This window comes from Nyctereutes procyonoides, unplaced genomic scaffold (assembly GCF_905146905.1).
Source record: "Nyctereutes procyonoides isolate TBG_1078 unplaced genomic scaffold, NYPRO_anot_genome, whole genome shotgun sequence".
NCBI classification, from domain to species: domain Eukaryota; kingdom Metazoa; phylum Chordata; class Mammalia; order Carnivora; family Canidae; genus Nyctereutes; species Nyctereutes procyonoides.
This window is the reverse complement of record NW_026575052.1, coordinates 69756155-69769244: the sequence shown is the minus strand read 5'-3', so window position 1 is coordinate 69769244 and position 13090 is coordinate 69756155. Positions and strand designations below refer to the sequence as shown.

General features: G+C 42.8%; 1 protein-coding gene across 22 annotated transcripts in view; it reads left to right on the top strand.

Moving 5' to 3' along the window:
* Positions 1-13090, top strand: part of KIAA1217 (KIAA1217 ortholog) — a 465513-nt gene that overhangs the window by 402889 nt on the left and 49534 nt on the right. For all 22 annotated transcript variants that reach the window (XM_055331014.1, XM_055331029.1, XM_055331028.1 and 19 more), the window contains one exon: positions 2674-3506. In XM_055331014.1, the coding sequence (XP_055186989.1) occupies positions 2674-3506 (833 nt within the window). The remainder of the gene's footprint in view (positions 1-2673; positions 3507-13090) is intronic.

Sequence of the window (13090 nt, the reverse complement as noted above, 5' to 3'; positions counted from 1 at the left end):
ATTTCCATTATGAAATCCATCATAATTTGTAAAACTCCCGGATTAGGGACTCTGCACCACTGGATTCTTGTGGAGACAAGATAAGAAAGCCATGAGATTCCCGAAGCTTCCCCCCCCTACACGCTTATCTAAGAGATGTACATAGGAATGCACCTTCTCAAGGGCAGAAACTTGGGGGCTTTATTTAGAACTGTGTCCTAGAACAATGCCTGGTTCTTAGCAAGTGCCTGGTAGTTCCTGTTTACTAAATGAATGAATGTATAAAGCAAGGAATCAGTATGTATTCAGAACACTGCACTCTGTTTCATTTTCAACCTTCTCTTGTTGCCTCTGCTTTCTCTTGTCTCATCCCCATCACACACACCATGGGTCTCTTGATAGTTCATTTTGGCTTTTGTCCATTTGAACTTTCCTCCTCTCTCCTCATGCCCCTACCTCACCCACCCCCCAACCGTTCATGCCCTCCTTGGGTGTCACATCTCCCAAAAGTCTGGATGGGAATGTGGACTCCTGTAACAGCACAAGTAGAACTTGAAGAGTGGTCTAGGGAGGTCCCAAAGCTGTCCCTCTTTTCTCTTGTAGCCATTTGGAGAATCTCAGAGACTTCGTGATTACCCTCTGGGGTTTTATCCAAAAAAAAAAGTATCACATACTCATATTTTGAATTAATCTGTATTTTTGTGTTCTGCCCCTTGCTACATACAGTAGTGAAATTGCAAATTAGTTTCCCTTTGCCCCATTAACTTGATTCTTTTATTTATTGAGATATAATTGACATATAACATTATATTAGTTTCAGCTGTACAACATACTGATTTAATATTTGTACAGATTGCACATGATCACCACAATAAGCCCAGTTAACATCCATTACCATATATAGTTACACACTTTTTCTTGTGTGGAATATAAGAAATAGTGAAAGGGACCATAAAGGAGGTGGGTGGGGGAACTGAGTGGGGAAAAATTAGAGAATACAAACCATGAGAGACTCCTAACTCTGAGAAACAAAGGGTTGCAGAAGGGGAAGTGGATGAGAGGATAGGGTAACTAACTGGGTGATGGGCATTAAGGAGGACGATGAGATGAGCACTGGGTGTTATACTTTATGTTGGCAAATTGAGTTTAAATAAAACTAAAAAATGTTTTAAATTAAAATAAAAGTTAAAAATATGTAAATTCCAAAAAGAAAGCCTGTTCAGCCTCCACATCCAAATTAAATATTAAGTTGCTAATAAACATATTCTATTTGTTACTCATTCAAAAAAAATCTACTCCCCTAGCAACTTTCAGATATACAATACAGTATTATTAATTATAGTCACCATGCTGTACATTATATCCCCATGACATTTATTTTGTAACCTCAGTTTACACTTTAGACCCCCTTCATCCATTTCAGTCAACCGCAGTGTCCTGCCTCTGTCAACCACCAGTATGTTCTCTGTGTCTATGATTCTTGAGTCATTGATTCTTTAGTCATTATTTCTTCCAAAGGAGAGCTAATGGAAGACCCAGTGGGAGTCCTCACTCTCTTGAACTGTATGGGAATGACACAGCCTAGAAGTCACTGCTGCCTGGGCAAGAAGTAGCCAGCTTCTCACGGACTACTCCATCAGGCTCCCCATCACATGGCAGCCCCAGAGGGTCTTTCTGAGGATTCCCTCTCTCTGCTGTGCCTGAAATTCTCTTCCCTCTTTTTTCCCTGTCCTCCCCACTATGAGTTTTGCCTCCAATTGCATTCTTATCTCCTAGACCATTATTTTCTCCCAACTTCTTGGAGCTGGTTTTTCCTAGGCTCAGGGAAAGCGTTGGCGAATTAATGAATGAAACTTACTTCCAAGCTTTCTCTGTGCATCTTCTTACCCTCTCTGGCCATGTCCCTAGATTGTATCTGCTTGGAAAAATAGGAAAGATGCTTACTATTTTCCAGGCCTAATATTAGAAAAATATGCTCAGGAGAAATTTTAGAAAATACAATTTTAGCACTTTGATAACATTAGATCCACATTTATTAAGTATCTTAAAGAAGCTATGACCCCCCAAAATGTAAACCACTGCACTACTTTCCCCCCAAACCTCACAATGTTGAGCTCTTTATTGGGTGTTTCTTGTGGTTGCTGCAACAAACTACTACATACTGAGTGGCTTAAAACATCACAAACTCATTACTTTACAGTTGTAGCCATCAGAAGTCCAGAATGGGTTTCAAAGGCCAATATCAAAGTGTTAGCAGCACCACATTCCCTCTGGAAGCTTCAGGGGAGAATCCATTTCCTTGCCTTTTCCAGTTTTTCGAAACTACCTGCATCCCTCAGCTCCTAGGCCCTTCTTCCATCTGCACAATCAGTGGCGGAGCATTTCAGCCTCTCTCTCTGATCCCGCTTCTGTTCTCACACCTCCTTCCCTGACGCTGACCCCTTCCTCACTCTGTAGTGTGGTGGCATTAGGTCCATCTGGATAGTCCAGGATAATCTTCATATCTCAATATTCTTAAAAAGGAACATCGCAGAGTCCCTCTGGACACATAAGGTTCCAGAGATTAGTGTGGACGTGCTGCAGAAGGAGGGGCCGTTTAGCCCGTTGCAGCAGGAAGGCCACACTGTCACAATGAGCCATCTCTAAAAACATAAATATCAAAGTAGATTTTCTAACTTCTCGTTTTATTTTCAGATGCAGAGAGAAATTGTTTATGCGAGAGGAGATGGCCCTGGTGCCTCCCGACCTGGATCCACAGCTCATCCACCTCACGCCATTCCAAATTCTCCACCATCCACTCCTGTGCCCCATTCCATGCCTCCTTCCCCATCCAGAATTCCTTATGGGGGCACGCGCCCCATGGTTGTTCCCGGCAATGCCACCATCCCCAGGGACAGACTCTCCAGCCTGCCAGTCTCCAGGTCCATCTCACCCAGCCCCAGTGCCATTTTGGAAAGAAGAGATGTAAAGCCGGATGAAGACATGAGTGGCAAGAACATCGCAATGTACCGAAATGAGGGCTTCTATACTGATCCTTACCTTTATCACGAGGGGCGGATGAGCATAGCCTCTTCCCACGGTGGGCACCCGCTGGACGTCCCTGACCACATCATCGCATATCACCGCACAGCAATTCGCTCGGCCAGTGCTTACTGCAACCCTTCTTTGCAAGCAGAGATGCATATGGAGCAGTCACTGTACAGACAGAAATCAAGGAAGTATCCAGAGAGCCACCTGCCTACCCTAGGCTCCAAAACACCCCCCGCCTCTCCTCACAGAGTCAGCGACCTGAGAATGGTAGACATGCATGCCCACCATAACGCCCACGGACCCCCTCACACCTTGCAGCCAGATCGGGCCTCTCCTAGCCGCCAGACCTTCAAAAAGGAGCCAGGCACCTTGGTGTATATTGAAAAGCCACGGACCACTCCAGGATTAGCCAGCATTGTGGACTTCGGCCCTCCTCTAGTGGAGAAGCAAGTGTTTGCCTACAGCACTGCTACGATACCCAAAGACAGAGAGACCAGGTAAGGGGGTGCGGGCAGCCGAGGGTGGTCTGTGCCTTTGCGTGGTTGAGGGCTGCTCTGCAGAGTGAAACCCAGGGAACAGATGTTGGCTAAGCCCCAGCCCGTGCAGCACGCCCTGCAGATGCTGCAGAAGCCACGGAGTAGGATCAAAGGCCATCTTGGTCTGCAAAGAGTTTGTGAATTGGTGGGGGTCAGGTGAAGCAGGCCAATCGCTGTGCCAAAGGGGGGCAGACATGCTCGCTGCGGTCATTGCGAGCCTGCAGAACATGGGTCTCGCATTGTCATCATTAGTGTCAGTCTGAACAAATAGCAAGAAAATTGTGATCAGCAGAAACCATTTGGACAAAAAGACCAGGAGCTCATGAAAAGGAGTGAGTGGCTCAAGTTTTAACCGTTTGAATTGGCAATTTGGGTTTTTCCATATGGAGTGCAATTTTGCTTTCTCATCTGGCCTTGGGAAATGGAAAGAATGTGTCACTGTCTGTCCTCTAAGGTAATAAAGCATGAATTTGCATAAGAATAGAATGGTTTCAATTTAATACTCATTCAGGAGTGGTACTGAAATCAGCAAAATTTTTATAGCAAATGAGACACTCTGAGTATTTAAATTTCTCTTTTAATATACACTTTTTTGGTGTAATTTACCAGCCCAGTCCATTTAATAAAAGCCCTCCAACGTACTTAAGAGGAAAGCTAATTTTATGAGAGGGAATTTCTCTAGCCTGAATTGGTTGAAGGAAGCCAACATAATCATTATAATCATAAAAATCTAGTCAAAGAAATTGAGTCTGAAAGAGGTTAAGCATTTTACCTGTTGTCATCTGTGAATTCAGAAGGGATGCGAGAAATAAGATCTGGATATTCAGTGACTCAGCACGTTATTAAAACCACTCTTCCCTTTTTCTTGCCAAAAGGACAGTATCATTTACGTATTATCATCAACCCAATTTTTAAAAAGATTATTTATTAAAGAATCCATACCTTTTACCACCGTGCAATCTTTTGCCACATGAGGGAGACCTGTGAGCCACATCTTTGCCCAGCAGAGAAGTAAATTTAGAGGTGAATTCTGAGCATTTCAGCCAGAATTCTTCAGAACTTGTTTCAGGACTAGATGCTAAGTAACCGCTCCTGAAGGATATTTACAGTCATAAACATGGTAGCATTTGCATAATTATGCTGCTAAATATATACAGGCCATTTAAAATATAACTGCCCTAGCTAGTATATTAGCACAATTATGTAGCAGTGGGGAAAGAAAGAACATTTTTGAAGATTTTATTTCTGAAAAATGAATGTGAGTACTGTGTCAAAGAGAAATTTTTAAAAACAAGAGCTCCTAAAACAGTTATTGAAGCACAAAATTACAGCCCATTGCTTGTGCCTATACCGTGCTGTTACCTTAGATACATTTAATTTGTGTATTTGAAGAGTTCAGCCCCTAAAAGTCTACCTTCGTGAGGGCAGAGTCCTATAAAGTGCCAAACCAAATTCTGTCGCCACTTCATAATATTAAACAGCAAATAAATCTTGAGAGTGCTTTTTCTATGAAACTCTCAAGTGAAACTTTGCATCTAAGATGTGAAGCTACAAAAACACAGGGGGAGGACTGAAAAATCTGTAGCGATGCTTTCTTTTGGGCTCTGCTGGATTCTGGGGCTGTTTAGAAGAAATAGCCCGAATAGCTGCAGGATGTTTGAAATCAGAAAGAAAAATTCTTTCTTTCCCATCAGTACTTAGGAAACCTCCAGTGGTAGCCTGTCTTTCTTTCTTTCTTTCTTTCTTTCTTTCTTTCTTTCTTTCTTTCTTTCTTTCTTAAAAACATGATTTTATAACCTCTCTATTGACTTGAAAATGAAGAGTTAAAGATGAAGTAATTTCATCGTGGTCCTTGTATTTAGTCGTATGTCTGATCTAAAGCATTTGGCTTCTCTTTTCTTACAAAGATGTTTCCACAAAGCATCTAGTGATGACAAATTATATATAGAAGATCTGGGGGAAAAAATCATGTAGGTAGTAGAACCTAGGCGAAGGTTTGGCTCTCCTCCCAAGATAGCCATGGATTTGGGGGGTAGAGGAGCAGATCATAGCCACTTGACTTTCAAGATAGCAATTCTCATACCTGAACTTTTAGGAAGAAAATGATCTCAAGTGAGAAGGTGGCTTTATCCACATGACTTCCCTTCAGCCGGGACCCCAAGAGAATGGTCCACGTAGCAATGGGGGAGTGCCGTGGGCAGGGGACAGTATGTGACAGATGACTCAGTATCTGAGGCTCTGTCTTCCCTAGGTTATAAAATTTCTTCATTAAACAGCATCGTTATTTCTATTCATGGCACATAAAACAGCCCTTAAGAATTGTAAAAATCTAGGACATTTATGTTTTGCAACTTTCTATTTATAGCTTGGATCCTATAATGTAAAATATCGAAATTCAAGACTGCTTGTTGCAAAGTGACTGGTAGCTCCCTTCCCAAATGTGTGACAGATCCCTCCTTGTGTAATATTTTTCAAGACGTGGTAAGCTTGAACTGAAATCGTATTTTTACACCATTCTACACTTACAATAGCTAAATTCCAAAAAATGAGTCAAGAACCCACTGGGGAGTAAATTCTTGCCTTGCCTAGGCACCTGTATTTGGAGGAAGAAAAGCCATAGGCGATCCCGTTGTGATTTCTAAGAATTCCCCAGATTGACAGATGCAGAGGTCCCTGTCCTGGGCACTTGAAAGAGGAAGGAAGCTTCTGTGTATGGGGGAGGGGAGAGGCCTGCATGCTAACTGGTAGTTTGTGTCTGTTGTTAATCATTTCCCATCACTTTCTTATTTGAGAAGGATTATGTGTTATTGCGTTGGTAGCTTTGAGGGGTGGGATGCATCACTTGATTGAACAATCAGTTGAATGAAAGTTTAAATTCAGATTATATTGTTGAAAGACGTTCACGGTGACTGGCAGACCTATACTTTATCCTAAAATTAATTATTATTTTTTTCCTTTTTCTGAATGCGTAGTCAAAAGTAAGCCACATCAGAGACCTCCTAAGTGGATAAACTTGGGCTCTTTCTAGAACAAGGTTTCTTAACTTCTGCACTTACTGCTATTTTGGGCTGGATAATTTGTGTTTGCCGGGCAGAGGGGCTCTCTGCTTTGAAGGATGCTTAGTGGTGTCTCCAGCTTCTACCCCACCAGATGCCTGGAGCAAACTCTGCCCAACCCTGCCCTAGCCATGACAATCAAAATGTCTCCAGACATTGTCAAATGTACCCCCTGCGGGGGGGGGGGAAGGGGGTGGATACAAAATGCCTCTGTTTGAGAAGCACCACTCTAAAAGAACGTTGGACTTTTTCTACTTAATGAAGTAGAGAAATGAAAGAGTACCCCACTCGAATAGTGTCACTTGTCACATTCATAAAATGTGGATCTTAACAATCATTACCCCAAATCTGCCCTTTACCTCTTGGTAAAGCAACTTCATTACTGTGAGAACTTGCGGTTATTACCTCTGATTCAATCATCTGAGATCAACCATTAATTGAGAGGCAGCAATGTGCAGTGTTTATGAACGTCAAGTCCAAAGCCAGACTGCCTGGGTTCAATTCCCAGTTCTAACACTTGGTAGCAGCTGAGACCTTTGACAAGTTACTGCATCTCTGCTCTCAGTTTGCTTATCTGTAAAATAGGTATTATAATAATAACACCTACCTCGTGGGAGAGAACAACTCATTGTGATTAAGTGCCAAGTGTTCCATATGGTGAGCGCTTGAGCGTTCCTACTTTGCACAAAGCACTCTACTCCATGCTACTAAACAGAGATCCATACGGAGAGATGGCTAGGACAAGGATTGTTCCTAAAGAAGCAAGGAGACAAATTGTCAAGTATAGCACCAGGAAGAACGTGGAACAGGTGGGGGGTGTGGAGAGAATAAAACTAAGTGTGAACAGAGACCAGAATTAGCTGGGTTTAAAGATCCAAATTAGAATGTTTAGATTATCAGAGCTACTTTAAAAGCCATTTCAGGAGAGCAGTTAGAATTGCATCTCTTCTTGGGACCAGGAGCAAAAAGACAAGCCAGGATTAGGGCATCTTTTTAAAGGCACCTGAGCTGTAGGATTGATGACAAAGATACCTAACCAGGTAGAGCTGATGGTGTTAGGTCATCTGTTTTGATGCCTAACTGTGCCTGACTGATTCAACTCTTGTCTGAATTGCTTTACCATGTTGCTCTAATTATGGATCAATAAATGTTTATTGAGCCCCTCTTAAGTGCTGAGCTGTGAACTGGATGCTTTACGGCGCACAAAGAAACATAGCTGTGGTCCCCACGCACAAGGATATAAACTGGGAAGACAGTCATAAAACATTAACAGCATGAGTCAAACATATATGCAATCCCATGGTTGAGCACAGGAAGCTTCTGAGATGCAGACTAAAAACTATTTCATAGGAACAACCACAAGAGTAGGATTTCATTCAGGGGTGATGCCCAGAGATGCTCCTCTTGTCACCTGAGAGTGACACCGTCTCCTAGCGAAGCTGAGAGCAGGGAGGATGCCGTGCCAGGTCACTAAGAAGGAAAAGTGTCTCTCCCTGAGGCTGGAGCTCCAGGGTTGGGGGGGGTGGGATCTGTCCTCCACATCTCCACGTCCAGCTAGAAAGTCAGGACACGTATTTCTTGAAGACAATGAAGAACAATGATACCACTAATAATACGCTGTAGGTTAAAGAGGCTTCCATGGGCCAGCTGGCAATCTAACCACCATTTATTCCAAGTTCTAAACAATGAAAGTACAAGTAAACTTTTCAGTGACAAGACCGTCATAATTTGGGGACTGCTTATACATAATTAATTCAAAAGAAGCGATATAGATAGTAATTGCTATGAATTCAGAAAAAAAAAAAAAGCACTTTTCCCGAACTTGTGCTGGTCTGGGAGCTTTCATGAGAATGCCGGGATGGACTGCAGTTGAAGGGATATACACAATGAAATAAAGAGATACCATTTGGAAAGACAGACTGATCTTTATCCTCTAAATTTGCTCTATTTCTCCCATTAAGGTACTATAGAAATGGCATCCAGATATGATGTCTCAGAAGTCAAATCAGTGCCAATAAATTGAATTATCCCTTCATGCACAGGAATATAACTTCACGGTTAAGTAATATTTGCTTGTCATTCCTCAGGCTGCCGGATTCAGGCAAGAGCTGACTGGTAAACATGATACTTAACCAACTGACAAATTTATGAAGATAGCTCTGCTCTCACACAAGGGATATCCTATCAAAAATACCAGTGGAATGGATGTCACAAGGTCTGTGTTACTTTAAGCAAACCAATTTCTCAAAAGGGAAAGCCATCATCTGTCACTAATTAGATGAAATTAAAATGCACCCCTGTATCTCCTTTGAATATTCACGAGGTGCTGTCAGTCAGATGCCTTAGGTCTGAAACCAGAGGCAAAGCCAGAGTAACCTAAATACTGTGTGATTCAGATAATCCCCTTTCAAAGAGAAGAGGAATAAATGTTTGGAGACAGGTTCAGCCTCCTTAAACTATGGCAAAAGCAGCTGAATGTAGAGTCAGTGTGGCTGTGACCCAGCCTGAAGATGGGGGTCCTTTCAGTAGCCCGATGGCCCCAGGAGCTGGATAATCCTGAGTCCTCAGGATGTCCAGACCACATTTTAGCTTCTCTTGTGACCCGTTGTCCTTCTGTCTGGTGGAGATCACGGAGACTTTAACACTTGTCTTTACTTGAATTTTTGGAGTTTATTTTTCATGAATGAAGTGATGCAAAAATCATCAGACCTAAGAATTATTCAAACTTGCAAAAATTGCAGGTCTTAAAAAGACTGGATTGTCCACCACATTCATGTATGGCCAACTGACATAACTAGTAAATGCTTCCTCTCCCTCTCTGTCCATCTTCAGAGTTGAAGGAGGGGTCTTAGAGGCCGCTGTGCTAATCGCTGACTTTACAGGAGAAACAGACAGGAGATTTCCCAAAGGCCCAGTGTCTGGAGCTTCTCCAGCCAAATGATGTTATCACTATCAAACTGTTTCAGTATTTTTTTGTCTTTGTAATAAAAACAGTATGTCTCTAACTCCTCCAATAAACACAAATAGCTAAGAAGACAAAATACAAAAAGACCCAAGGGAGGCCAACTATAAGAAATATCTTCCTTCTTTTTCCTGAGTCATTATCTTTTGAGTTCATGCCAAGATTTTACAGATCAAAAGCAGGTGGGAGTGGAGAGCATATTTGCATAGCTCCCAAAGGACCACTCAAGAGACCATCTCTCCATCACCTCCAACACCATCTCTTGTTGGAAGGTAAATTACAGGCCCCCAGTCAGGTAGCTGGAACATGAATGAACGGGCTATTTATACTGGTTTGTACCTGTACAAAATCTGAGATGTCACTTCCAGGGCATGAATATGAAAAATTACCCCCAGGGAAGAGAAAGAAAATGCAAAGTAAGTGATTTCATAAACCAGGGTGTAGGCTCGTCCTGGGGAGTGAAGGTTCTCATCTGGGAAATGGAGTGCCTCTCCCCAGTGGTGAGTCACTATGTGAGGCAGCTCAGAGCCATGCAGCTCAGAGCTCTAGATGTGGGGGTTTGCAGGTGAACCAGTGAGTGCCCTTCAGAGAGCCCCCACCTTGCTAAGCCTCCACTCCCTTTGCTGTAGCAGGAGGATGATAGTGTGACCTCTCAATGGTTCTGTGCAACTTAAATGAACATGGGTATAAACAGGAAAGTGAACTGGAAAGTTCTATAAATAAGAGGAAGGAGTAGTGGCTCCTTTCTGCAGGGCCAGTGGATCTGGCCATTTGGATCTGAGAGACTGTGTGTCCTCATGCCTGGCTTTGGACTGTATTCTGGTTCCAGCCAGAACAGCCTGCCCATAAAGCATGTTGTGTATTAGATTAAAGACTACCTGGAGAACTCCCAGGCGCATTTGCTGTGCTGGGCAAGAATGCAGTTGGCACATGGGCAAGGGATGATTGTGCTCCAGGGAAACTGGGTGCGGCCGAGCTTAGCCCGACATGCTGGGCCCGAACTGCTGGGCTTGCCACGCCCTCTTTTATTTTATTTATTTATTTTTTGCTTGTCAAAATCACTAAACCAGAATGGAATGAAAACCTGAATAAGTTTCTTCCAACCAGAAAATTATGTAATTCTAGACTTTTAAGTCTAGCAGCATTTCAGACACAGTACTCTTGGAGTACTGGGCATAAGAAAACTGGCACCTCTGTTTAACGAGAGGTGGAAGCCTTTGAAGGCCCTGTTTCCTCCACTTGCTGAGAGTTCATTCAGCCTTTTATGTAACCTGTCCCAAGCTCCTTGTTCACTGGTTTCCTGCCTTTGAACTTGTTTGGCCTTTCCTACCTCTGGGACTTTGCACTTGCTCTTTCTCTGCCTCCTGCACAGTGCTCATGCTCAGTAGCAATCACTGAAGTCACTGGCAATCAAATGTCACCTGGGTGCTTTCGGGTAAACGGCATCAATTGCAAGCTAATCTGTGAAAAACTATATAATTCAGGGAATACCATCATTCCCACAGCATTCTTTCCCCACATCTCATCATGAACCTTCATTTTCTTTGCCTCAGTGAATTTATGAAGGAAGATTAGAAATAGTTTCCCTCCCCCCTAGATCCTTGTAAATGGGGCTCTATTTTTGCCTGTTTCTTCATTGGCATCATTAGACATGTATATCTTCATGGCCACAAGTAAAATCCAGAGCATTCCAGGTGAAGGCCTTTGCTTTGGTCTTTGTTTCTTTCTTGACTTGGGGGAAAGCTGGACTCTCAGATCTAGACAGTGAAACCATACTGAGTAAGAATTGAAGGTCAGAGTATGTCTGTGAAGAAGAGCTGAGGATCTGTAATGGCCAACTTTTGAAAGGGTTGCCTAAGCAGATGTGGAAGCTATAAGAGATAATGAACTGAAATGTGTCAGACAGGAGGCCAGATTCCCATGCTGAAGTCATCCAAGGACATGTGAATATCCGAGATGCCAGTAGGGCATTTACAGATGAGGAAGCCCAGAGTTTAGAAGCATGACAATGTTGAAAGGTCGGACAGAACAATGGATTGAAGCAGTAATAGGAAACACAGAACATACCCAGTCTTCCTTCTCCATGAGCAGAAGACAGGAGGAGAGATAAGCAGCCTTCAAGGTCAGTGTTATTTATACACAACAGTTCTTCGTGACCCTCTGTATCTAGTTTTCTCCTACGGACAAGAAAAATTGCCAGACATGGTTACATACGATGGTACAACAATGATCTTACAACAGCGCATTGCAGTTACTGCCAACGCTATCACTATCTCCTCAATAAATCTAGACATTTCAATGAGAAGTTAAATTTATTGGGAGTTTTTGGAGGAAGGTTTCTAGTTCTTTCACCAATAGGTTAACATCGGGCAGAAATAGAAAGTTTGCTGCTCAGAGTCCTATTTGAAGCTTTACCACAAATTCAGATCATTGGAATTCCAGTGTTCAGTTGAACTCCTCTGAAAACAGTGACTTTAATTACTTTGGTTTCCCCCCCAACCCCCCCGCCATACCAGAGAATCAGGGCATGAGCAAACAAGGGCATAGCCTCGCTTTAAGCCTATTCACTATTCAATTCTGGAAAATGCACTGCCAAGACTAAAGGGTTTTAGTTCACTTAGATTTCTCCCAGAAACCAAAAAAAAAAAAAAGAGAGGGGAACTTTGAGAAAGGAATGATGATACTTTCTTCACTGCTGTGTCCACAACAGCTTGTTCTGTGCCTAGCACATGCTCTATAACATTGATTGATGGCTTGTTGTTTATGACTTTCTGGGGAGAGATGACAAGGAATGAGCAGGAACTGCACAAAAAATAATCACAAAATATCCGCACTAGAAATGAATTGATGTGCACTCCCCACCCCGTTAGCACTCTGGACGGCCAGCCCCCGTTACTGTCCTTGTGCCTGACCATCCTGCACCAGTGGGTTTCAGCATTGGTAACTGGTTCAGAAGGTGAGTGCCCCGACTGGGGCTGATCACATCAGCTTGGCTGACCGGTTTCCCTCAGCTCCCTGACACTTCTTTTGGTACTTAAAAACATATCCTTAGGGTTTCATTATAGAAGAATTAGTTGGCTTGTTTTTTAATAGCCATTCATTTACTTCAATATACAATGATAAGGACTTAATTCAGGTTTAATGAGGCTTCAGTCAGCACAAAGACAAGTCCCTAAGTCAAATGTTGAAGGTGAAAACTTTTGAAGTCAAAAGTAGGATAAATGGGGTTATTGGCTAAAAAATAGGCCCCCAAATGCAGACACTTTTCCCTCTTTGTACTCCGAAGACAGAGAGCAGACCATGCAGTCTGGGCTTTGCCTCAGCACGGGTGGACTCGGGCTTGCAAGGAAAGCTGGTTGTAGCAGAGGGAATTTAAATCCTGAAATCAGCACTTTGCCTGGGTTGGACTTGAATTTTTTTTTTATTAATATTATGCTTGGGCCCCAAGAAGATGCATTCAGCCAGACTGACTTATGGCACTAAATGACTAGTTAACCATTACATACTAATCACATAAATATGGTTTA